The 27404-nt window shown below is 48.6% G+C and overlaps 1 protein-coding gene across 1 annotated transcript in view; it reads left to right on the top strand.

Moving 5' to 3' along the window:
• The window catches only part of nompB (intraflagellar transport protein 88-like protein nompB), a 119936-nt gene that overhangs the window by 52523 nt on the left and 40009 nt on the right, over positions 1-27404 (top strand). Inside the window, exons 7-16 of the mRNA XM_050170999.3 lie at positions 4138-4242; positions 4692-4794; positions 5809-5923; positions 6912-7167; positions 8067-8137; positions 9437-9523; positions 10754-10853; positions 10971-11057; positions 13190-13259; positions 15909-16025. Coding sequence (XP_050026956.1) covers positions 4138-4242; positions 4692-4794; positions 5809-5923; positions 6912-7167; positions 8067-8137; positions 9437-9523; positions 10754-10853; positions 10971-11057; positions 13190-13259; positions 15909-16025 — 1111 coding nt within the window. The remainder of the gene's footprint in view (positions 1-4137; positions 4243-4691; positions 4795-5808; positions 5924-6911; positions 7168-8066; positions 8138-9436; positions 9524-10753; positions 10854-10970; positions 11058-13189; positions 13260-15908; positions 16026-27404) is intronic.

Raw genomic sequence — 27404 nt, 5'->3', positions numbered from 1 at the left:
TTCTCAACTGTGAGGGGGAAGGAGTTATTTGGAAGAGCGTAAACGTCGCGTAACGTAGGATCTTCCCTACATGAAACAGACGACCTGCAGGGGCCAGCTGGGGCTTGCGAACTTGCGTGTTAAGCTGTGTTCGCTCTTTTACGTTCCTTTATTACTGTACCGAGTCAAGTGTGGACTATGGACAATCGATGATGAAACGTTGTGCCAGGATGAGCTGAGAGGTCTAGAGGTACGGGACGCGCAGAGCGTCTTGGCGCGCCTCACGACAGCCGTACCACATCTCATTTTCTCGAGAACTGTAATAAGAGCTGTCCTGCAAAATGACGCACCGTGACACGTCCGCTTCTTGATAGCGAGAGAGATTGCAGGGAGCGCCAGCCTTCGCCTTAACAAGCCACCCAAAGTAGTTGACGTGCTGCCTTTATGTGTGTTTAAAGGGAAGGGAAAACCATTGTTCGTTCTGTTTCTCAGCTGTGGTTTGTGATCTATAACTTGAAACGAGGGAAACCATACGTTCGCCTATTGCTTTTGTAAAGATAAAAATGGTTTGTCTTTTTCTGTAGCTGATAAGTACGCACGCGCAAGGTCGCGCTATAGAACGAATCAGCGAAGATCTCTGCAAATTACTGATTCCGTTTTTGCAGAAGTAGCTCGACAGGTATCGCATTCAACGTAACAAAATGGTGATAACTGCACCTAACTAACGGTGATAACTGCAAGAAGATGAAACTGGCATTAACTATCGCCCCGTGCCCATTACTCCTAGAACAAGAAAACATAAAAACGTGCAACGTGTTGTCGGACAGATTTGGGCTGCGCGTAGGCGAGCCTTCAGTTATTCTCATTGTAAATGAGGTATCGCTTCCAGAAAGAGGGATGAACAACGCAGTATTTGCGTGCAATATGGTAGCACAAGGAGATACACATTCTCTGCAATCTGCGCCAATTGGGTTTCCTTGCCAAAATGTCAAGCACGTCTAATTCCGTCGCAATCCTTGTATGTCACACTTATGCCCGTTAAGAAAAGGGGTTAACCGAGTGGCCCGATTTTTAGTAATCATATTATAAGAAGCAAAGAAACAAACAAACACACGAGGGACAATACAGGGGAAATTACTTGTACTTACTAAGTGAAATAAAAAAATTATAAATTAATGAAATTGAAAGTGGATCAAAAAACAACTTGCCACAGGTGGGGAACGATCCCATGTCCACGTACTCGTGACGCCTGCGGCAAAAAGGATGTTCCACATCCGCAGCCAAGGTTTGGGAGCTGTGGCGCTGGCTAACACTCCCAGGGTTAGTTCTAGTAGTAACACATAAATAGCCCAGAAAGTGGACGGGAAGACGGCGCAGCGGTAGCTCAATTGGCAGAGCATCGCACGCGTAATGCGAAGACATGGGATCGTTATCCCCACCTGCGGCAAGTTGTTTTAACGCGACAGCGTTAAGGAGCTCGTGTCGCGGAAAAGTCGGTGTCGGCGTCAGTGGCGTTGGCCGTGAGTGATAAATCCCAGAAGGCACTTCATAAATAAAAAAAAAAACACCTTGCAAGATGGGCTGGTGGGAATCGAACGAAGGTCTCCGGAGTGTGAGACGGAGACGCTACCACTCAGCCACGAGTTTTTTTTTTTTTTTTTTTTTTTCTTTATTGCCGGCTTTGACATACACAAACAATACAGAAAAAGGAAAAAACATGTCAACAAGGATTTTGCTGGCACGACATATCAAAATTTTTTCAATGCTGCAAGTTCGTTCCTTGAAAGCGCGACAAAATCGCCTCTAGTGAATGCGGTGTTGCCTTAGAAACGCGCCGTAGGAAGTTATACTGCGGTGTATATCGGTAATTATGACAATGTAACTTACAGAAGTCGCAGTTTCACGAGTAGCGAAGTACGCTTCCGCTACATTTCTTCTACGCTCTGCGCACACGCAGAGCCATCTTGCGGCAAACACAGAAGACCCCCTCCTCGCAATGTACGGCACTGTCCCGACACGCGGCGCGCCACTCGTCCCATGATCGCGTCCGCCTTCATGGCGCGCCGCGGCCCGTTTATCTGTGCCGATCGCGACGTTTGGGTGGCGTAGATCGTTTCAGTAGGCGGTGCGAACGGGGTGCGATAACGCTATCGCGTTCCACTCTTGAATGTGAAGCTTAAGCCTCCTCCAATTTTTTTCATCTACTTTCAATTTCATGAATTTATAATTTCTTTATTTCACTTAGTAAATACAAGTAACTTCCCCTGTGTTGTCCTTGGTGTCTTTGTTTGTTGGCTTCTTATGATATGACTTACGCCCGTTAAACACTTACGTGGAACCCAACAAAGGGCATGTGGTATAAATTCGAGTCGAAAGGACGCACTACGAATCATGCCGTTGCCGCCATACTATCGTGGTCACCGTTGTCGTCGCCTTTATGCTGTCAAGCACACGTGCGCTCGCGTTACAAACACACAAATATTTAGTTTACACAAACGCGTTTTCCCACCTGGTAACGCTTTGTGGAACCCCAAACAATTCTGGATTACCAGCTACTTGCAGAATACATTGCATAACGCCTATCCTCACAGCGCGTGGGATGTGAAAATATATGATTGCACAAATATATGAAGTTGCTAGATGAAGGTGTTCATTTACATTCCACATTATCAGGTTGGAAATTCTTCGGTTTCTGTTGATTCTTCCTCCGGAAGCGTCCTTGGGCATACGCGTGTCTTTTCCTCATCGCTACCAAAATTACTTTTGTGACGTTTCTTTACCTTTAAAGCTATTCCAAACTTTTCTGTTCCAATTCTGCAAGCAGACCTCCACGATTGGCGAAAAAAGTTTCGAGCGACCACTCGTTTCGCCTGTCTGTCACGTGACGTCACGAAAACTTCGAAAATGCCCCATGTGATATGACATGTGCAAACTGAATATGCATGATTCGATCGAACGAAATAAAAATCACTCACCACTTGCTGTCGGTCAGGCTTTTCCACCACTTGCTATCGGCCCACTTTGCCTGTCTGCCACGCGAAGTCACAAAACCGCGAAAGCTCACCGCGTCAAAGTGACGTGTACGCGTTAAAGACGCATTAATGTGCCGAACAAAACCGGATTTTTTTCTGAATAGCCGGACTCTGCTCCGCTCCGAAAGGTATAGAAGATGGCTGCCGCCGATCGCTCATGCACTGGCTACTAGCACATGCCGGAGAATACGGGTTTATTTGCGCATAAAAACTTTTGTGTGACAGTATAACGTGATCGAGCCCTTTCGGCACGTATACGACATCCCTCTGCCAACTATTATTTGTTGAGGATCCGTTTTAGCGGCATTCTTAACTGTTCGTTGCATGGCGCCGCGATTTTAGGCAAGCCACTGCTAACTAAGTAAGAAAAACGAACCAATCGCAGGCGCCGGCACCTCCATCTTCATCCGGTTATCTACTTTCATTGTGCTGACTTGGCCCCATTAGAACCCTCTTCACTTGAGCGTGCTCCTCGCCTCTTTTTAGCCAATTAGATAAGAAAAACCGCTCAATGTAGGCAATATTAGTCGTTTTGAAAGCAAACAAAAGCAACCTCCTATAAACCAGGAGAGTGTTTGATTGGGCAGTTCAGGCAAATGCTGCGGGTCACCGCCCAATACTTGCGTCGCAGGTTACGTAAATTTGACGTCAGGAGCTTGGAATAAACACACTCCGGAGACCCTGGTTCGATTACCACGCAGCCCATGTTGCAAGTTGTTTTTATTTATGAAGTGCCTGCCGGGATTTTTAGCTCACGGCCAACGCCGCGGACGCCGACACCGACGACACCGGCTTTTCTGCGACACGAGCTCCTTAACGCTGTCGCGTTAAAATATATTGCAATAGTTTTACGTTATAGGGCCCCTAGTCACTTTCGCATGATAGCACCTTATATGGATGGAGAAGAGTGGTTCGAACAGCGAATGCCATTAGAGCGAACGCTTCGACTTGTCTTCGTTAGCATAGCAACTGACTTCCTTGGCAGCGTTCACGTGCGCGGAGCTCTGTTACGACTGTTAGTCACCTCAAGACTCCATTTTTTCTCGAGAGTTCCGTTTTCTTTGGAACATTTCTTCGGAACGCTTAGTCGCGTCCATGGTTGTTCCTGCGCTATTGTTTATCGCAGGCTTTGGACCAGGCCAAGGACGCCGTCGCCAAAGAGAGGAATCTGTCGCGGCAGCGAGAGCAGGCAGCCTCTGAGGTTCCACCGAACCTTGACCTCATGTACTGCGTGAGTACAGCATGCGCGCGCACGTCTCGCCAGCACTGTTGAGTCCTGACTGAACACAACAAAAGTTGAGTCCAGTCAAGACTCAACTTTTGTCATTCAGGCAGTCATTAGTGCTCGAAACGGAAGTAAGTTTCCCTTAGAAAAAGCTTGTGGCGAAATTCAATGGTTTTTCCCCCAAAATGTTTGTTGAAGGCGGCAGCCGGGACTCACCAAGACATCTTCATTATGTCAACGAGCACTTGTAAGGACGAAAAGGTGCAGAGCCTTCCTCATTGCGGGTATGGAAATCATCAGGTTAAGAAGTAATTATTGCCTGGGCTGTCTTATTCGCGTTGGTCCTGTAGCTTCTCTGTCCTGACGTTATGTTGACTTGTCGCACAGCCCAAGTTACCAGGAAACGTTATGCATAAAGGATACTTCCGACACAATACGTGCTGTATTCATGGCAGGCGCTGTTCAACCTCGCCGTGCAGTACACCAACAACCAAATGTACACGGAGGCTCTCAGCACGTACCAACTCATCGTCAAGAACAAGGCCTTCTCTAACGCAGGTAGGAGACGGCGAGATTTCTTTTCAACTCGTACGTTTTGCGCCTAGTGCGGAAACAGTCGATGCATTTACGCGTTATAGTTTGAACTGAATGCAGTTGAAGGAACGCCAAGGTATTCTGTTATGGCATATGCTGTACAAACGCCTACTGTATTATCAGTGGATACTCATAGACAAACCTAACTCGTCCTAAAAGTTCTTCCACCAAAGAACTAGGGCCCAATTCACATACAAAGGAAAAGTTCTTACGTTAAAACTGCTCTTATAATATTGGACATGCTAGCTACGGCCGCCAGCCCCTACGAACGAAAAGCTTTGTGAATTTCGGCGCCACTACTTTTAAGCTGCTTCGGTCTTACTGCAGATATTTTACATAGCAGTGATCGGCTGACCCTGCGAGAAATAAGAAAGAAAAGAAAATCTATCCCTAAGGAATCGAGCAGTTGTGAATCACAGTTACGTTTGGTTTGAAATTAATTATGTGCCTAATAGACGAGGAAATATAGCTTGTGAAACGATATTCCTTAGCGCTAATGCATCCGCCTCGTGGTTATGGCGTCGTGCTGCAGAGCTCGAGGTCGCGGGTTCGATCACGGCCGCTGCGGCCGCATTTTGATGGGTAGGAAATATAGAAAGCCTTCGCCTACTTAGATTTAGGAGCACACAAGAGAAAAACAGGCAGTCAAATTTAATGCGCAGTCTGCCACTATGCTTGTCTCATAACCAGATTCTCGTTATGGCTCGTAAAATCGCAGAGTTAAATTTTTTTATTGCTTACGCCTCGTCGGCTCTTGGGACTTTACGCAGACCAATCGCGCGTCTTCGATGTTACGTATGCCACTGCATTTATTGTGATGGAGCATGGCCGCATGCACTTGACACGAGCCATCGTTGGCGTGTATATTTACTCTTCCCTCATACAGTGGGAGTGCCTAAAGTTCACGTTAAGAACTTGTTGTAAGCGTAACAAAGTGCAAGGTCACATACGCGCGCTTACGTGTGGCGTCTGTTTCAGGTCGCTTAAAACTGAACATGGGCAACATCTACTTCTACCAGGGAAACTACTCTAAAGCCATCAAGTTCTTCCGCATGGCACTGGATCAGGTGCCGAACACCCATAAGGACATGAGGTAGACAGCGAATCATGCTTCAGACAAAGTTTAACGTTGCTCGATAATTTTTTTTTGTATTTGCATACGAAATTAGCTTTATGTCTACATCTACAGAAAGCTTGCTTTTCTGTCAGAACCTAATCGCTTCGTGACATTGGTGCCGTGAACTGCCTGTCGTGTGTGCTGATACTTTCGGGCACTTGGCACAGACGAAGAGATTGAGAGCGACAAGAAACGGTGCTGCTTGAGTGTATTGGGGCATCGTGCCCCGACATGCGCGCACTTGTTTCTTTATCCCGCATACTGCGACGCGTGCCCAGACATGCACCAATGTACAATTTCGCGCAAAACATGTGCGTGTGCAGGCGCTGCGGTCGTCTGAAATGATCTATACCGGTTAGGACTACCGCGTGCTTAAGGGCACGCATACGGTTGGACGCAGCATTCGCATGCGTGGGCACTTACGTTGTAGCTTCGACTTTGAGTTTGTACAGCAACCCACCGCGATTAGCGTCCTAACATTTACAGGCCGTTTCAAGTGGGCTATCTGCTTAGGAACAAAACGCTGCTTCGATAAGCAAGTTTCAAACGAATGCCGATATGAAAAGTTTCGCATTTTAAAATGGCTTGTATGAAAGTACGGCACAGCTGCAAATCACGTAACCGAAAGCGGAACTTCCCAGCAGTGGCCGACATTACGCAACTATGCTTTCCCTAACGGGGCAGTAGTAGGGGTCTAAACTTGGGCTACTCGGTGAACAAAATTTCTTTGTCCCCGTCCGTTTTTAGCGGTGTGTCAAGAACGTTCTTATGGCGCCTATGAGTTTCGTTTCTTTAAACCGGAAGCTGCTGGCTCGATCCCAACGTGTTCTGAACGTTAAAGACGAGAAAAATTCACGAGGGCGCCTGCCGCGCGTTGTCGCCAACTCACTGCCGCCTTAAGCCACGGAGTCTTGCGCACGTGGTCTCCATGGCCGCCCGAAACAAGGCGATGGCGCTGTTGCAGGCTGAAGATCATGAAGAACATCGCGCTGGCCTTCGTGCACATGGGTCAGCTGGCGGACGCGGTCACCTCGCTCGAGTACATCATGGCCGAGCGGGCAGACTTCCGCACATCGTTGCACCTGGTCGTCTGCCAGTACCACCTCGCTGTCGGCGCGGCAGTGGGCGGCGCGCCAGACAAGGTTCGCCGGAGCTTTCTCAAGCTGCTCGACGTGGCGCCGGACCAGGTCGACGAGATCGACAAGTACGAGCCCTCCCAGGTGTGTACTAACTGGCACCGGTTCGGTTTCGACCTTGCTTGTACAACGCGTTTTCTAATGCTTAGCGCAGTAACTTGGAACAAACACAAACAAAACTCGAGAAAAACACGAGCGTTTACTTTCATAATGGTTTATTAGGAGCCGGATTATGGGTTTAAACCGTTGTTAATAGTAACGCTTGCCCGTGTTTCGACTCCTGTATGTTTAGCTCTACGTTTCTGCAGTAAGCTGCAGAAAACATCTCAGTGGCAATATTTTTTTGAAGTTGTTGTTGATGTCCCGAAACAGCGCAGTGCGTTATCAAGGACGCCGTAGTGGAGGGCTCGGGATTAATTTTGGCCACCCGGTCGTCTTTGACGTGCACCCAGGACACGCCAAACGAACGCTTTTGCATTCCACCGGAATGAGGCCACTGAGGTCGCGGCAGGCACTCAAAGCCGCGACCCAGTGCTCACTAGCGCAAAGCCCTAGTCTATGATTCACTGCAGCTGCTTGGGACAAAAAATTTCATTTTTTTGAATAAATGAAATGAAATGAAAGTATTTGTGATAGTGTTTGTTTGTTTTTCTATATTTAGTGTACATTTCTATGGTGTGTATTTTTCGCTTCGGTGTATTTTATTGCTTTATTATGTATCTGTTTTGGTTGTTATGTTACCCCTTCCCTCTGGAATGCTCCGGCCCTGAAGGTACCGTAAATGAAATGAAAATTATGTAGTGGCCATTTTCGATTTCATTCTGATGAAGACAAATAGCTTTGAAAGCTACTAACACCTGTACGCGGAAGGCAATTTCTTCTACCCCCTTCAAGAACGTACTAACATGTACATTACACATGCCGCTGGCGTTGAGTATATGTTCACACGCTCCCGCTTGCGTATTGTGCTTTCTACCTTCCAGGGTGATCCAGCCGAGATGCTATACTATGAGGAGATAAAGAACGACTCGCTACAGCAGATTGAGCGGGAGAGGTGAGCGGCAGTATTTAACCACTAGTAGACGGCGTCGTCGATAACTAATCAGCCATCTTGACGATAGCTGGGGCTCCCGTCTTTGTGGTTCAAGGTAACGTCAAGTGAAGGAAATCATCACAGTGATACTGCACAAACATACATGCTTCTTTTGCGCTGACTGCTTACAGGGTGGTACGATCATTTTTGCGAGATGTAAGCATAAAAATGGCACTAGCGAATCACATAAATTAAGTTTACAATGTGCCAAGTCTGGTATATCACGCGCATTTTGTTTACTGCCATTTGGAGCGCATGCACCGCATTTTGCCGGCCTAGTCCTCGGCGTGATTCAGCATGTGTTTATATAGCGCAAGGGGTTCGCGGAGGCGCTATTTCCATGCTGTAAGAAAGTTGATTGACTCAGCACCTCGTATATGCATGTGTGGTGATGGGAAATGCTTTGAGACGTAAGCCGTTTCCGAGGTGTATAATCTGAATCTGTGTAACCCATCAGATAGCAGTTAACGATATGGAACTGATAGCGAGATCATGTGCGCTGTTCAGTATGATCTGCGAGAGCTTGATAGGCGAAAATACGCGTGCAGCACGTTTCTACTCTGAGTTATATAATCGAGCACAATCGGATACACAAGAATGTTCTCGTTTGACTACTTCAGAACCGATTTTAGTAAACTGAGTTAGAGAAAAGGCATGACTAGTAGTTGATGGCGGCCACTTGTCCTAATTTTGACTGCCTGACATCGCCTAACGTGCACACAATGCACGGCACATGAGTGTGATTCCATTCCGCCTCCGTAGGAATAAGGTCGCCGTATGTATAAAGGTGACTCAAATGAAAACGGGGCATCCGGAGTTGTGGACATAGAAGTGCATGATATTTTGTGTCTTGTGTGAAGTTGAGTACACTGAAACAAGAACAAGAAGAAAGGACGCTGTCAGCATTTCTAAATAATCATACTTAACTTCATACAAGATATACAGTTCGATGTCCACAACTTCGGAGGTTCCGTTTTCATTTGATCCACCATTATAGTTGCAAATCACACAGCCGGTCTCGTGTTCAGGCACAGAACTCTAAAGCCACTGAACCACGATGGCAGGTGAAGTGTGACGTCTGAATAAGGGAGAAAATCTGGCTGAAATATTTTGATGGCCATTTACTATTTACGTAAACCATTTGCCGAAGTTATCGATCAGTCCCTTCTTTTTGCACGTGTTCGCCACGATTAGGCTACACGACTGAGTACGTGTGCACACTCGTACAAGACACAATCCTCGTGGCATTTATTTTTACAGAAGACACGAAGCCGAATGGTGCATCTCAACAGCCGCCAAGCTCATCGCCCCTGTGATCAGCAGTTCGTTTTCCGAAGGTTACGAGTGGTAAGCTGTGGACATACACCACGACTGCCTTGCATCTGTGTCACCAATCCCTTATGATGCGTCCTGTCTCAGTGCTGCCTTCACTGCCTCGGCTTGCAGCTGTAGCCGCATCACACTCATTACGATTAGCCCGACTGTTGCGAAATTCGTGGCAGTGATCTGCAAATTTTGAATGCTGCTAAAAGCACTCCCGTCCATGGTATCATTTTTATACGCACTCCATACCAATGCTGCTTTCATTAAGTGCACATCACTAAAAAAAAAGCAAGAAATGATAGGCTTGGGCAGTTATAAGATTTCTTCGCAACCTGTAGATATGAATGTCGCTTTCAACCGTTAATCGGATTTACTGTGGGAAGTTTGTTTCCCTTAATAACAGAAATGAGCTCTCGTAACAACAAAGAACGAGCTTCGATAACCGGGAGAATTCTTTGGAAATTGATGGGGGACTTATGTCCGAAGATGACAGCTGCGCTTAGGAGGATGCTGCAGCGGAGGTATCCGCATTAATTTTGGCAACTTACTACGGTCCATTGTAGCGCACCAAAATTGCAGAACACACATCTTTTTTTTTGCGTACTACACCCATGAAAATGCTCCCGTCAAGGCTGACATTCGAACCTAACGTTTCAATTTCCTTTTCGTACAATTTCCTACTCATACGCGAGGCACAAATGTATTCAGTCTCAGCCGATCGGTGTGTTCAGTTTGAAAGTGCTTGACTCTCACTATGGTTGCGCTCTGAACGTGACACGTGATGGGTCAAAATGCGAGGCCTGTTTGTTATGGTGAAGTTGTGTCTGTGCAACTCAAACAACTGAAATTGCACAGGATAATGATGCTTTTGTATCAGCTGGACGAGAAGTTAACGAAGCAATTCCTTTGCGATAATTACCCATGTCGGCGCACGTGACCAGTGCTTGTATAAGAACATGGGTCAAGTGTTGCTCGTTCCGGAAAATTCTGGGCGTAAAGCATGGTTTAATTTCAGGAGGTTGGAACGTGGGAAATGCAACAGAAGCTGCATCGCAATGACGCATTACATTGCATTGCACTTTTGAGGTAAGGTCAGGTGTATCTGCGTGTGATGCCGAAGGGCGAAGTAGCATTTAAAAGTTTTCGCTAAATGTAACGCCCTTCACTGTGGCTTGAATATTGCACTTTTCAAACATTATTAAGCATGCATACATACCTATTTGTACGTGTATTGCACACGTTGCTGTAACGCAGGTGTCTGGAGCAAATCAAATCATCCGCGTACGCCTACATCGCGAACGATCTGGAAATTTGCAAGGCTGTCGCTTACCTGAGGAAACGGGAATTCAATCAGGTGGGCACGAATGTATCAGTTTTTTAGAAAATAACTCGCGCTACAGCGCAGATCCCTGCTAAGACGACAACGTGAGCGTGTGCTACCGTATTACACTGTCGTCCTCAAACTTCGCAGGCAATCGAAACCCTCAAGGCCTTCGAAAAAAAGGACACGAAGGTTGCCAGCACTGCTGCCACGAACCTCTCGTTCCTGTACTACTTGGTAAGTGCCACCTCGGAATGCGATCGGACGCTCTTCAACCTGTGTGCGCTAAAACACGAGTTCAGTGTTTTCGAGTCAATTTCATGATTTTCCGTGCGTTAAAGAAGCCCGCAAATGCGCGCACAATTGCCGCGTGACTGACCGCTCGAGGCACTTTGCCTGCATTCGCGGGCTTCTTTCACGCTCGGAAAAACACATTTATTTAGCACGTACTGAGAAACAGAATGCTGTATCGGAAGTTTTTCATGTCGCTCTGCAATTTTCGCATTGACACTTTTCATAGAACTATAACATTTGCGAAGTTGGTTAATTAACTGACTAGTTATTTAATTAGGCGCAATGAAAACAATAATTTGAGTATCTCCAAGCGACGGCGAACAACATTACCACGGTTTTGTCCAGCTACGTGGCATTCGCATTGTTTTTAAGCTCTGCCTAAAGTTAGCTGGGACACCCTGTAGAGTGCTTTCGCCTCTTCGTGGCACCAACCGGCGGCACACAACACGAGAGACAAGCAAGGAGACTTGGAGGAGCATAAAGGGACTGTCATCGTCTCGGTCTCCTTGCTTGCAAACCTCATGTTCTCTGGCGTCTTTCGCTGCCATATTAAACCAACTGTCCTAAGAATGTGTTTTCATGCCTGCATTTTACTACAAAATAGTGGTAAACGGTCTTCAGCGCTGTGCAAATACAGTGATACTCTTCACTTTATTTCTTGTTTTCTTTTTCTTGAATACGTTCACCTCAAACATTCATCGGTGTCTTTCGTGGTCTGCACAGTCCGCGGTACTTCATGCCGTTGTCCTTTCGCAAAGCTATTGTCCATGCGTTGGCATAAAATGTGCGTCGGTATGGAATTACAGCTTATCGACATTTCTCTGCCGACTGGCAAAACAGGGTTATTTTAATTTTGCGCTTTCTTTTAAGCACCGGGACGTATGACTTTAGTCTTAGAAAAAAAAGATGGCCAGGCTTAGCTTGGTTAAGCCAAGAATGCGTTGCATATTTGGGAGTTGGGAAGAGCGGAAGTCAGGTGGTGGCTGCGGCCGCGCGCGACCGCGCGAGTTGGGGCCCAGCTTTTCCTCCGGCTGTCGTGACGTCACGTCACGTGGTTACGCTAAAGGTCAATGGTGGCTGCCCGGCCGCGCCCAAGGGCTGAACTGAGTGATTGCAATATGCAACGCATAAAAAAAAAAACGACGTATTAAACACATTGCTCCATCTGACTTTAATGGCTCATTATTTGAAACAGCCGTTCTTAAAAGGTTTTGGCAGAACACTAGCAAAAATCCGTATATTCCTTCCTACTCTCTCAGACCAAATCAACGCTACTGTAGTTCTCACTACAGTAGCGTTGATGGTACTGTTTGGTAGATTGTCTGAGCTGAAATTTTTAGATGGTTCTGAATAATTGACACACAGAGTTCCATTCTATTATACCATCATGCTTTTTAAGCTCACGCGATAGATTCGTCTACGCGTTAGCGCATGTTGGTGACGCGATTCATTTGGCACACACACTTACTATGGGGTGGTGTGGCTCTGATAGGGACAACATGGAAGCGCTTTAAGTCTTCATGATAGTTGTGTGGCCCGTGTTGACCTAACGTGCATCCATATAGGATCGCGTTATTGTTGTAACATATGTTTGAAGTTTGCGCCCGTCCTCTCTACGTACCTTTTTTGGTCCGTGTTGTTGTCACTGCCCCGTTGTGTGCTCAAGAATGCGTCAACTAGCGCCGAACAAGAGCTTTAGGCTCAGAAACTATTTGACTGTTGTGCCAAGTCACGCAATAAAGTTCCAAGGGCCTTCAGCAGTTTGTTGCTGCCTGCCAGTGACTGCCAGTCAAGCCCAAACCGGCTTTGGCAGGCCTGATTCCCAAGGCTTTGGTTTAGATACCTGCAGTATATTATTAGTATTATCATTTATTGCTTTGCGATCGTGCGCGTGACAGATGATTCGACACGTAAAACATACCGACACGCGTCCCTTGCGAAGGAATTAGGTAGAAAATGGCTGCATTTGTGGCTAATTAGCTCAATAACGAGGCTCTTTTAATATATGACAAAAGTGAACAGGCAAGCCGCATATTTCATTCTGATTTGATGACCAAGTGCTGTATGCTGCGCAGCAAAACGACCTGTCCCAAGCGGACAAGTATGCGGACCAGGCCGTGCAAGCGGACAGATACAACGCAGGAGGTAGGTGTAGACATCTAATGCGCTGTTGCAAATCGGAAGCCTTCAAAGACACGATACACGTTGTTGCTATGCCATCGCGAAAACAGAAAACAAACTGCAAGAACATTCGGTGTTATAGTGACACAGGAACATTAAAATCTTTAGGTAGGCGGAAGTGGGGAATGACTGTGAAGTTGCAGCATCAGGTCGTGCTGCAGAGAACTGTGTGAGTTTCGAATCTTCGACAAACGTGTCTCCTAGAGACACGAGCGAAGCGCAGTCAATGTGACTGCGAAATGAGACCTGGTGCATCTTCGCGATCCGCTCAGTCGGCTCGGTAGCGAATTGAGGTCATCGTTCTGCCTTCTGCATACAGCAGTAATCTTGTGCGCATGCGCGCTAGCGTTTCTGCTCATTGGCTACCTGTCCATTGTCTGAGCAGAGCAGATTGCAAACGCTTAGTTAAAACCCTCCAGTGTCTTGTTACTCGCGTTATGTCCATTCACTTAACGTCTACGTGCACTGAAGCTGCGCTTCTGCCAGCGAATTTATTGCAAGTATCGCAGCAACCACGAAGATATTAGCGTAACACCGTAATTTACTGTTTGAAAGCGAAACTATTTATCGCCAGGATGGGGAAAAAATATGTCCGAGATGTTGACAAAAAGAAATCATCAGGTGGGCCGATCTTGGTGATAGTGCAGAAGGGGTCCACGCTCAATGGCACCTACCCCTGTGGGCTCGGGGACCTGTAACGCGCACTTGAACTGCCTTCTTTTGTCACACGGGGGGCGCAAAAAGGCCTCTTGACATAGCCATTTTCCTAGCGACGTTGTCAGTTGACCCTCTGCCCCTAGGTAAGACTCGTGCTGCTCGCTCCGAAGAGGAAGAGCGCGCTTTCAAGGAGCGTCGGTGTGCTCAGCAGCGCGAATGGAGGCGAAAGCTACGAGAAGGCGAATGCGCAGCGGCCCAACGTTTTGCGGCCTATGGTGCGGATCCATCGACTTCGAGAACGGAGCAAGAAATATTTAGGAGTGGAAACTCCGCTGTTTTCGGCGACCAGAAAAAGTCACAAGGCCGCGGAGCAACTTAAAGCTTTAGAGGGACTTAGAGCAACTATCATGCTGGCGGCGGAGAAAGAAATTAGCACTGTTTCGGTTGCCAAGGCAACCGGTCGTGTGTGTTGCTCGCATTCGGTCCGCGCGCCTGGCACAAGTTCTACTGAAGGCACTCACGTGCGCTTCTTTAGCGCTTTAGCCTGGACACCGATTGGCGCTACGCTTCAACCATTTGAGCACAGTAAAAAACAAAACGCATTCTTGTCGACGACCGCTATAATAAGATGATCTCCAGCTTCCGGCTTGCATGCGGCGCTGTTCTTCGACACCCACGCGATGACTTTGATTGGATCGGTCTGAGCGTTGCTGGTATTCGTCGAAGGCAAACATACCGTGAATTTCTTCAAGTATATAACGAAGCTGATTTTTCTCAAGATCATGGGCCTCATACGCTATGTGAACGTCGCTGACGTTCACCGCCATTGATGTTCCCGGCTTGTCGTATGCATTCATTTTTGGTCTTTTAACGCTAACATGACTGATATTTGATAACGCTACCAAGGGAGCTCGCTTCTTTTTTTGGTATGTCAAAGATGCTGGAGACGGAAGAAAGGGGCGAGGAACAGTCTCTGGACACAGTCCAGGTTTTTTGCGGGTTGTCCAGGATTACCGCGCTTCTAAGCTCACAGTAGCATTTATCGCGTCTCATCGTATTGCTCGAGAGGTGCTTCTCGCAGACGTAATCTCTTGATATGAGCTGACAGACACTGGCAAGAACTGTTGCTGTTTAATTTAAGGCACAAATGCAACGTTATGGCGCGCCCGTTGAAGCCAAAATCCGTGTCGTCTGCTTGTCGTCTGCTTAAAGGAGATTCTTAAAGAGGTGAAAGAGGGATCAAGTGCAACGCACTAACTGCCTCTCATTAGAGGAGCGGAAGACACGGGTGCCACCGAAGAGAGCGTTCCTGAGCTGCCCCCCCCCAGACATCAGCTTTTTTTTTTTTTGCTGCATGACATGACACACCAAAAGGCGCCGCCACTGCATGCGCCTCCGTCGACGCATATTTACGTGACGTTATCTGGTCGCCCGCGCGAGCCCGCGCTGACACGAGTTTCAGCTCTTAAATATTCTTCCTCCGTGACTTTGAGTGACCGTCCCCTTACCAATGAAGAACGTTTGTGGTAAACTAAGTTGACAAGGCCGACCTAGGCATGTTCGATTTACACAAGGCCGTAGTTCAGACCATGGATGAAAACGGCGCAATGGAGCACCGCCAAGAACTCGAGGTTCTTGGTGCCAGCATGCTACGGGCCGTTGTAACGTCGTTTCAAGAGGCGGCATGGCACCTACTCATGCAGGACATGTCCTCAAAGATTTGAGGAGTGGTGTACATTCTCACTTACCTACGTGCCTGCCTGCCCAACACTCAACTTAACACGTCAGTCAGAAAGACTGTTATATTTAACATAACTCCAAATTAAATAATTTAAAATACAATTAAACAAAACCAACAGCTTCGATGGTTTTCCATCTTGACATAGTGGAAAGGCTATGAATTTTCCACTGTTTTTAACCCCAAGTCCTTTGACGGAGACTGTTGCTCTGTTGCAGCTCTTGTGAACAAAGGCAACTGCTGCTTCGCGAATAATGACTTGGACCGGGCGGTCGAGTACTACCGAGAGGCCCTGACCACAGAGGCCAGCTGCGTCGAGGCTTTGTACAACCAAGGTGAGGAAGTTGTGTATATTGCTAAATAACTTGCCCAGAAACCGCGGTTCTTTCTTCTGTGGCTGTGAAGAAGACGTGCTGTAATGAAGATTGTTGTAGAGGCATAAAGGATCGAATGTGCGAACGGACATGTTGCTAATTCGTATTGAATTTACCAACTCAAAGTCCGTGAACGGTGTATGAAAAAGCGAAAACGGAGAATTACATGCTGATCATGTGTGACATGTGGCAAGTCTTGAGACGCAGGGCGTCGTAACACTGACATACCGGCGGCTATCACTGTGCGCTCTCTGGTGTGACGTTGTTAGCTTGACGTTGTTAACTTGTAGTACATGCGCAAAGTATTCGCTTAATCGCTGAGGCTGTGTGGAGCACCATATATTGTACTAATTAGCAGGAGCTGTTCTTGCGCGATTGCGCGCGTTTAGCGTGGGCCTCACTCCAAAATGCACGTCCTTGAAGTGATGGAGGTTAGAGTTACAGCGGTGGCCGTTGTGGCCCAAGTTTATTTTTTTAGCCGCATGGTGATGGTGAAGCTAGGGATAACGAGGCGATTTTAAGGTGACGATATAACGTCGATGAAGACTTTTGCCGTCGTAACCGAAACCGACGGGTGGACAAAGCAAACCTTGTTTCGAGCATTTACGGTGGTGTCGTCATTAATAAAGAACTTTAAGCTATAAACTAACTCGCAGAAGGGGAACGCTGGAACTGTTCGTATCAAATTTCGTCTCATTAGTTGCCAATCAGTCATACTGCTGGCCTTCGTAGACAGTGGGAGATAAACTGTTGCTAGTGTTGATGCGCACTATTGTACTGCGATGCATAGCGGATGTAATGCCTTGTTGTCAGCTAAATTAAAGAGAATATACATTACTTCCTTTTCCAGTGACGGCATTGAACGCCGTCTTTCTGCCGTAAGGCACATAATAATTTGTTAAATGCATACCTGTTCATGAACGAAATGTAATAAATAAATAAATAAATAAATAAATAAATACATACAGAGTCTTGAAAGGCAAAGTCGGCTCACGGCCGAAGAGGAGATAGAAGGGTGAATATCCAGCTGTGTCGTGGCGCGAGGAATTGTAGGCGAACGTGACAAATGGTAGAGCAATGTCCCAGTCGCGATGATCGGAGGAAACATACATTGCTAACATGCCAGTTAATGTGCGGTTCAGGCATTCGGTAAGACCGTTAGTTTGAGGATGGTAAGCGGTAGTAAGTTTGTGTTTAGTAGCACATGATCGAAGTAGGTCGTCTATGACTTTGGCAAGAAAGTATCGGCCACGATCGGTGAGAAGTTGACGAGGTGCACCGTGGTGCAAAGATAACGTCGTGAAGCAAGAAATCAGCGACGTCTGTGGCACAACTGGTCGGCAGGGCTCTAGTAATGGCATAGCGAGTCGTATAGTCCGTAGCGACGGCAATCCACCTATTTCCGTCACTTGATACAGGGAATGGTCCGAGAACATCAACGCCAACGCGAAAAAAAGGGTCGGCCGGTATATCCAAAGGCTGCAGCAGTCTGGCGGGAGGCACAGCTGGTCTTTTCCGGCGTTGACACGACTCACACGCGGCAACATAGCGCCGTACGGAACGGTTGAGACAGGGCCAGAAAAACCGTCGCTGAATTCGGTCATAGGTCCGCGTGACGCCAAGGTGTCTAGCGGTGGGAACGTCGTGAAGTTGCTGCAGTACAATCTGTCGCAGATGAGACGGAATGACAGTTAGGAGCTCGGGCCCGTCGGGGTGCATGTTGCGGCGATACAGGATGCCATTTTGTAGCACGAACATGTGAAGGGATGGGTCAGACGGATCAGAGAGCAGGCGTTCGATAATGGGGCGTAACGACTCATCGCGTCGTTGTTCAGCACCAATGTCTTGCAAGGCAGAGAGCGAAAGAAAGCAGATCGGTGCGACATCCTCTAAGCCGTCTGGTACATCGACGGGATGACGAGACAGGCAGTCGGCGTCCTGATGTAGACGACCCGACTTGTAGACCACAGTGTATGTGTATTCCTGCAGCCGTAGGGCCCAGCGACCGAGGCGTCCGGTGGGATCCTTAAGAGAGGAAAGCCAACAAAGGGCGTGGTGGTCGGTTGTAACTGTAAATGGTCTCCCATATACGTAGAGTCGGAACTTGCCCACCGCCCAAATGAGGGCGAGACACTCGCGCTCAGTAATCGAGTAATTGCGCTCTGCGGGAGAGAGGAGGCGGCTGGCGTAGGCGATGACGCGGTCGTGCCCACATTAGCGTTGAGCTAAAACTGCGCCGATGCCGTAGCCACTGGCGTCAGTGCGGATTTATGTCGGAGTGGAGGCGTCAAAATGGGCGAGAACAGGAGGTGTGGTGAGCAGCGTGATGAGCTGCGAGAAAGCAGACGCCTGTTCAGAGCCCCAACAGAAAGGAACGTCTTTCTTCAGGAAATCAGTCAGGGGACGGGCAACATGGGCGAAATTTTCCACAAACCTGCGGAAGTACGAGCAAAGGCCAATAAAGCTGCGAACACCTTTGGCACAAGTTGGTACGGGGAAATTCTGCACAGCATGAACTTTAGCGGGGTCGGGGCGAATGCCTGACGAATCCACGAGGTGTCCGAGCATGGCTATTTGGTGGTGACCGAGTGACACTTGAACGTGTTGAGCTGTAAGCCAGTGGTGCGAAAAACAGAAAGAACAGATGAAAGTCTTTCAAGATGCGTCGCAAAAGTTGAAGAGAATACGATGACGTCATCCAAGTAGCACAAACAGATGGACCATTTCAAACCACGTAAGAGCATGTCCATCATCCGTTCAAAGGTCGCCGGGGCATTGCACAAGCCAAAAGGCATTACCCGGAACTGATATAGGCCGTGTGGTGTGACGAATGCGGTCTTTCCACGGTCCATTTCATGCACGGCAATTTACCGATATTCAGAGCGAAGGTCTATAGATGAAAAATAAGTGGCACCGTGGAGACAATCCAGAGCATCGTCAATGCGGGGAAGTGGATATACATCTTTCTTAGTGATCGTGTTTAGATGACGATAGTCAACGCAGAATCGCCAGCTGTTATCCTTCTTTTTGACGAGAACAACAGGCGACGCCCACGGGCTGGAAGAGTGTTCAATGATCCCTTTGGCAAGCATCATGTCAACCTCGCTCTGGATAACTTGTCGCTCAGAAGGCGACACCCGGTATGGGCGTCGGCGAACAGGTGCTGCATCGCCGGTATTTATACGATGCTTCAAGACCGTAGTTTGACACATAGGGCGATCGTTCAGGTCGAAAATGTCGGAGTAGGACTCGAGGAGGCCACGGAGCTCTGCGGCTTGTTGGGTTGAGAGGTCTGGTACAATTATCTTTGTAAAGTCGTCGGTCGGGGCTGATGCAGAAGGCGCAGAATGAGCATTGGCCGAAGACGGCGCAACAGATAGAGCGGAAATGTGGCACTCGTGCGTCGGTGACAACGTGGCTCGAGGAAATAGCTGTGGGCACTGTCCGAAATTTAGGATGGGAAGACATGTCTGATTGTCCGCAACAGAAACGATAGTGTGCGGGAAGGAGACGTTGTGAGAAAGCAGGACTGAAGTCGCGGGAGTAAGGACATGGTCTCCGTCAGGTACAGGTAGGCAGGCTAAGACAGGGATGCAGGTTGCTGCAAGAGATGGCAGGCGTATAAAATCCGCGGAACAAAGCTGAGTTGGAGCTTGAGCAGGAAGGTCAACGGGGACAGGTAGTGGTAGGTCAAGTTGTACAAAGCCGGCGGAACAGTCAATCAGAGCAGAATGGGCGGCCAAAAAGTCGAGTCCGAGGATAACATTGTGAGGGCAACGTTCGAGCACACTAAACGAAACGGAGGTGTGGCGACAGGCGACACTGGCACGAGCAGTACACATTCCAAGTACAGCCGGAATTCCACCGTTGGCGACCTGGAGCAGCCGAGTCGGAGCAGGAGTCAGTACTTTCTTCAAGCGCGTTCGAAGCTCCGCACTCATGATGGAAATTTGGGCTCCAGTGTCGATGAGTGCTGTAACGGGCAAACCATCCACGTCCACGTCCAGAAGGTTCCGATTAGTAGGCAGGGTCAACAGAGGAATTTCAGGCCGGGGTTCTAGAGCAGCGTCACCTCCAGGAGCTGCCCCAGTTAGTTTCCCGTCGGAGAGCGGCGACGGTAAGCTGGGGATGGAGAGCGACGCAACTGGGGCGAACAGGAGCGGCGACTATGGGGTGATGGCGAGCGGCTTGTCGCGGTGACTCGAGCGTTGTCAGGAGCGTCTTCAACCTCGGTGGAGAGTGATGGCGGGCGAGGATTCAGTGGGGAGCGGCGGTAGGCGGGAAAGCTTGGTCGAGAGTGGGATGGCTAGGAACTTCGACAGTGGCGAGAGATGTGGCCCACACGTCCACAGTAAAAGTAGATGGGTCTATCGTCATGTGTGCGCCATTCGGCCGGGTTGCGATAGCTCGGATATGGACCGTATTGGCTCCGGTGAACAGGGGCAGAGGCAGCAGACGAAGCAAAGCCAGGACGGCTGGCGGAGCATATGGACAGAAGGCCCACATTGGCAAGTTCATGGCGAATTACCGACTGAATGAGAGACACAAGCGGCCGGGAATCGTCAAAGCACTGCGTCACTGGCGTGGCAGGAGACGCTACTTCGATTTCTCGCCGAACGATACGTACGACGTTCTCGCAGGAGGTGGGCTCACGCGGTGAACAAACGTCTTCGCACGTCGATAAAGCTGCGGTATTAGGTAGACGCGTAAACTGTTGAACTATGCGGCGACTCTTCGCGTCTTCAAAGCGGCGACATTCGTTAATGATTTCATTGACCGTTGTTACGTTCTTGTAAACAATCAGGTTAAGCGCGTCGTCCGCGATGCCTTTTAAAACGTGGCTGACCTTGTCTGCCTCCGGCATATTGTTATCCACTTTGCGGCAAAGGGCGAGAACGTCTTGGATATACGCCACGTAAGATTCAGTGGACGTCTGTACACGGGTCCCAAGGTCCTTCTTCGCAGCACGTTGGAGGCCGACGGGCTTGCCGAAGAAATCTCTAAGCTTCTGCTTGCACTGGTCCCAACTCGTAATCTCTTCTTCGTGTGTTTAGAACCAGACCCGTACCGTTTTCTTGAGGTAGAATATTATATTGGCCAGCATAAGCGTGTTATCCCACCTGTTGTGTGCGCTGACCTGTTCGTAATTCTGCAACCAGTCATCGACGTCAGCGTTGTCGATCCCGGAAAACATGCCAGGGTCGCGAGGCTGGGCCAGGATGACCGTCGGTGGCGACGACGGGGCCGTCGTTGAACTCTCTCCTTCGGATGACATGGCCGCCAGGTTACGTCCGCTGCGGAGCTCCGTCTTGCTCAAGTGATTACCCCGCACCTCCACCAAAGATTTTACGGGAAGGAAGAAGCGTGCGTCTATTTACAGATTGCTTTTAATGGCTGAGGCAGCAAGCGTAGAGCAGCGATAATGCGACACACTTCTTCGTCGTCTCCAAGGCCACCATCATCGTCCTCCTTTTTCCACATTACCGACTGTGTCAATATATACACAGCGGATATCACAATTCCGTATTTCTTTGTACGGCACGGGCATCCAATCAGTTGGTGGCATTGTCCTCTTGTGAGTCAAGGGAGTATAGTTGTACATAGTACATTTTGTTCTTTGCGTGTATGGAAATGTATCCTACTTGTGAATCCATGTGCTGTTTGCGAATGATTCCAGTATGCCCATCGACTTAAAACACTGCGTTTTGACTGATTTCATCTCATTTAATATTATTATTATTATTATCGTTATTAAGGGCGCAGTGCTTGGAGCCTGCTTCACCTACGCCGTGGGTTGGCCCGGTATCGCACTACCCCCGGGGTCGGCCCGCGTTTTTGCACACGGACACGACAAATGCGTTGGGATGGAAGTATACAGAAAGAAGGACAAAACCTGGAGATTCTACGTAGATTATCTACATTAAAACAAGATCACAAAGTAAAATGTCTGTCCACTTGCACGCATGACGACGCTTTGTATTACCTTCACGGTGCGTAGCGTTTTTCATCGACAGACCTGCACTACGGTTATTGGCAGATCGCCGTCGATGATATGGACCGCGAGAAGACCGTATTTGTAACGCTTGACGACTTTTGTCAGTTCTGAGTCATGTCATTTGGTTTGTACATTCGTGAGCAATATGAGCGGGAACACAGTAGCGCGTGTCAGATAGCCTCGAACCCTGCTACGGGCGATACGTGGCGGCCACCGTCGGAAACAAAGTGGAAAGGAGGACGCTGTTCCAATAACTGTTGGCACTCCCACCATACGTCTCCGTACGCAAAGTGCGGAACTTCGCATCGCCAGCGCAGATTGATAATGTTGTTTGATATTGCGGTTACTGATAACTGTGCACCGAAGCGTGGCCAATAGCAGCACTGTTTTGAAGTGTAAAGATTCGAGAGCTACTTCCCTAGGAAATCTGTCCGTCTATCTGGAACGAGTGACACAATATGCTCCATAATATATACGTCAGGTCCTGTGGATGTATACCTGAAAATTCCTTACGGTAAACGCAGGAACGGGTGCCTAAGAGCGGCGCTTTCTCTCTAAAAAAAGCATGACTGAAAACCAAGAACTTGCTGTAAGTTACTGTGCACATAACCGTCTCATCGGTTATCGGCGGCCAGTGAAATGCCGTAAGCTGCCATTTTAGACAAACGCAGGCGCGGTGGGAGTGCCAAGAGTTAGCGGTTAGCTAACGATGTTCCACAATGTTCCCACTTCTGGCCACCTTGGTGTTTCCAGGACGTACGACCGTGTCTGAGTACGACTTTTCTGGCCAGGGCTCCGCCGTTCCGTACGACGCTATGTCGCTGCCTGCGAGTAATGCTAACATCGTAAAAAGCCGGCTTTGCTTCCTCCTTGCTTTCTCAAGTCAATTGATATACCAGCCGAACCATTTTATCGTGTTGGCCTCGACTTCCTTTTCCCTTTTCCCATCTCACGTGCAGAAAACAAGTGGACTGCTGTTGCTACAAATTATTCGACTCGTTGCGCCATCACACGAGCTATCGCGACCAGTTGCGTTACAGGCCTTGGTGACTTCCTGCTGCAAGACATCATTTTATGCCATGGAGCTCCTCGACAACTTCTCATAGAACGGTGTCCCTACTTCTTATCTACGGTTATCATCGAAGATTTGCTTAGCTCTTGCGCCGGCAAAGGCGATGATCGTCAATGTGACAAGAGAGAGAAAGGAAGAAGGAAAGGCAGGGAGGTTATCCAGACTGGGTCCAGTTTGCTACCCTACACGTGGGGAGGGGAAGGGGGAATGAAAGAGAGAGAGAGATAACTTAGGTGTAGGATGTCTATAGTCGGGCACTCAAGTCTATTGCCTTCAGGTAGTGAAAAAGAGCTCGAACTGCTTTCTGGGCTTATGAACTGTGAGGTCAGGCTCCCAAGATCTTCGTTTCCGTAAATGGCCTGTCATTCAGTCTATTCAAGGGACACTGGAGACTCTGACGTTGATTATCGAAGCGAGAACAGTGGCACAGAAGATGACTGGTGGTCTCTTCACACTTGCACTTAGCGCACATTGGTGAGTCCGCCATTCCAATACGATCTCTGTAGGAGTTGGTGAATGCTACTCCTACCCACAGCCGACACAGCAGTATTGCGTCACGTCTTGAAAGGTTCGCTGGTAATTTAAGTTTCAGTGATGGGTCGAGACGGTATAAACGACACTTAGAGTTCTGTGGTGTATGCCAGTAACTTAACGTGATGGTGCGAGCGAGACTGCGAAGCTCTCTTGCAGCGTCGACTCTCGATAAAGGTATAAAGAGTGTCGGTGCGCCAGCCTGGGCACGTCGGGCAGCGTCATCGGCGACGTGATTACCAACGACGCCACAATGACCCGGCAGCCACTCAAGTATGATATCATGTCCTCGTTCAGAAGCGCAATGGCAGGTTTCGTTGATTTGTGACACCAGCTGTTCATACTTGCCACGTCGTAAACTTCGCAAGCTCTGGAGGGCTGCTTTCGAATCACAAAACATTGCCCATTTGTTGGGCCATTCTTTTTCAATGTATTCGACAGCAGCGTGAAGAGCGGCCAGTTCGGAACTTGCAGATGTCGTTACGTGTGAAGTCTTAAACTTGATGACGAACGATTGAGATGGTAGAACAATGGCGCCTGTCGAATTTTCCGAGACGGAACCATCCGTGTAAGCATGGATTCGGTTAGCGTATGAACAATGCAAAAGCTCCAATGTGATCTGCTTGAGAGCCGTGGTGGTCAGGCTAAATTTCTTCACTATTCCTGGAACAGCAAGGTACACAGGAGGCTTTTTCAAGCACCACAAAGGGGATGGCGTTCTGGTTGCGGGTGAGGGCCTCAAAGACAAAGAGTGCCGGGTAGCCGCAATTGACCTGGAGAACGCTGCCTTGGGTCTTTTCTCAGGCAAGCGAGCGAGACGGTGGTCAGGGACTCTGGATATATGGCGAACATGCGCCCGGAGTGCGTCGATAGCTATATAGGCCATTATTGGGTGGTCTCGCGTGGTGGCAATTGTTGCCACGGTTGAAGCATTTCGTGTAGCCCCAGACATGTTCGAAGGGCTTGGCCTTGAATGCTCTGTAGGACGTGGATGTTAGCTTTGTTAGCATTGGACAGCACTGGTGTGCTATATCGCAAGTATCCTAGGAAGAGCGTCCTGTATAGTTGAAGCATAGATGCCACGGATGTGCCCCACGTATTACCGGCAAGAAACCTTAGTATATGGGAGACAGAAGTAAGCGACTTTTCCAAGTAGGAGATGGCGGGCCTCCATGAAAGGTCTCTGTCGATAATAACACCTAGGAATCGGTGAGTTTTTGCGTAGGAAATTGGTTGGTGGTCGATAGAAATGGGGTACCAGGTCATGGGCTTGTGGGTAAAAGCGACGAAGGCGCATTTCTCGGTGGAAATGCTGAGGCCTTGAGCACGCAGGTACGATGATGTTAGGGTCACTGCTTTTTGGAGCCGTGCACGCACCTGGAGAAGTGTAACTGCCGATGCCCATATGCATATGTCGTCAGCATATATGGAAAGGTTTACTGTATGTGGTAGGACGTCGGCAAGTCCAAGGATTGCAAGGTTGAACAAAGTGGGGCTAAGAACCCCACCCTGAGGCACGTCACGGCAAGTGTAATGGTCAGCGGTTCGGCCATGTGCACTGTGCACAAAGAAGGATCTTTTGAATAGATAGCTTCGAATCCACCGAAACATGCGTCCACCAATTCCATTATTTTCCAGGGCATCAAGGTTGGCTTCATGCGTTACATTATCATAGGCGCTTTTCACATCGAGGAATAGTGCAACCGATATACGCTTGTGGTGTTTTTCTTGCTATACAGACATGACGAGGTTGATGACGTTGTCGAAAGAGGAACGGCCCCTTCTAAACCCAGCCATGGCCTCAGGGTATGCGTTGTGGCGCTCAAGATGACTGGTGGTCTCTTCACACTTGCACTTAGCGCACATTGGTGAGTCCGCCATTCCAATACGATCTCTGTAGGAGTTGGTGAATGCTACTCCTACCCACAGCCGACACAGCAGTATTGCGTCACGTCTTGAAAGGTTCGCTGGTAATTTAAGTTTCAGTGATGGGTCGAGACGGTATAAACGACACTTAGAGTTCTGTGGTGTATGCCAGTAACTTAACGTGATGGTGCGAGCGAGACTGCGAAGCTCTCTTGCAGCGTCGACTCTCGATAAAGGTATAAAGAGTGTCGGTGCGCCAGCCTGGGCACGTCGGGCAGCGTCATCGGCGACGTGATTACCAACGACGCCACAATGACCCGGCAGCCACTCAAGTATGATATCATGTCCTCGTTCAGAAGCGCAATGGCAGGTTTCGTTGATTTGTGACACCAGCTGTTCATACTTGCCACGTCGTAAACTTCGCAAGCTCTGGAGGGCTGCTTTCGAATCACAAAACATTGCCCATTTGTTGGGCCATTCTTTTTCAATGTATTCGACAGCAGCGTGAAGAGCGGCCAGTTCGGAACTTGCAGATGTCGTTACGTGTGAAGTCTTAAACTTGATGACGAACGATTGAGATGGTAGAACAATGGCGCCTGTCGAATTTCGCGCCTGTCTGTCGAAGGCGTGTGAGAATCATGCTTTCCATGACCTTCCCAACACAGCTGGACAGCACAATGGGTCGGTAGGACGCTAGGTCAAGTGGCGACTTTCCAGGCTTCAGGAGTATCAAGCGGCTGGACTTCCACCGCTCAGGAACGACGCCATCATTACATGACTGGTTGTAACATTCCAGAAGTCTACTTCGGCCACCTTCACCTAGGTGGCATAAAGCAGCGCAGATGAAGCCGTCTGGTCCTGGCTACGATGAGCGCCTGCATGTGGCCAGAGCAGCGTCCAATTCCTCAAGTGAGAAGGACACATTCAATTCTGGGAAGCGTGTTGCAGGAACTTCACCCAGAATTTCGCTATTGATAATGACCACACTGCCCGCAATCTTCACACAGAAATCTTCGGCTATATCGACCTGCGAGCGGCCTTGATGGAAGCCTAGGGCTGAGAATGGGTGTCATTGCTGTAGAGACGAGCCATGGCCGCGCACCGTCCTCCATATGATAGACAGTGGCTTGCGGGGGTCAAGTGATTCGCAGAACGTCTTCCACCTTTGTTCCTCCAACCTGTCCATACGACGTGGGATTTTCTTTTGTGTACGTCGAGCGACTCTAAGGTCATCAATTGACTTGGTGCACCTGTATCGCCTCTCGGCCCTTCTGCGAATCGTTCGAAGTCGCTCAAGTTCCGGGTCGAAATCCGTACCTTTTTTGGCGGATGTAAATGTGTACGTAGACGATTCCAGGACACTTGTAATAAGGTTCTCAATGGTACCGGTAAATCTTTCTTTGCATGCCTCTTCCACCTTTCTCTTATATGTTGACCACCTTACTTGTCGGGAAGTAGAAAAGGAGAAGCTTCCAAACCCAGTGATTCTTAAGTAGGTGGGAATATGGTCACTGTCATGAGTCTCGATGTCAGAGAACCATCGAACATTTTGACCAAGTTGCCGTGACACCAAAGTCAAATCTAAGCAACTGCTATAGTTCGAACCACACAAGTACGTCGGACTGCCATCGTTCATAATGCTGAGTTCATGGTCGGATGCAAATTCCACAAGTTTCCGGCCTCTGGAATCTATTCTGGTGCTTCCCCAAGCCAAATGATGAGCATTAAAGTCTCCCGTGATCATCCAGAAGTCGCCGTCAGGATATGTCGCAGTCGGTCGCCGTCTTACCGACTATATGGGGAGATGTAGCACCGATAAGAGTTAAGGCCACATTATTCTTTGTAATGCGGGGACACACGTATTGGTTTCCATCAT

Source organism: Dermacentor andersoni, chromosome 6, assembly GCF_023375885.2.
Source record: "Dermacentor andersoni chromosome 6, qqDerAnde1_hic_scaffold, whole genome shotgun sequence".
Classification (NCBI taxonomy): domain Eukaryota; kingdom Metazoa; phylum Arthropoda; class Arachnida; order Ixodida; family Ixodidae; genus Dermacentor; species Dermacentor andersoni.
This window is presented reverse-complemented; position numbering and strand designations above follow the sequence as displayed.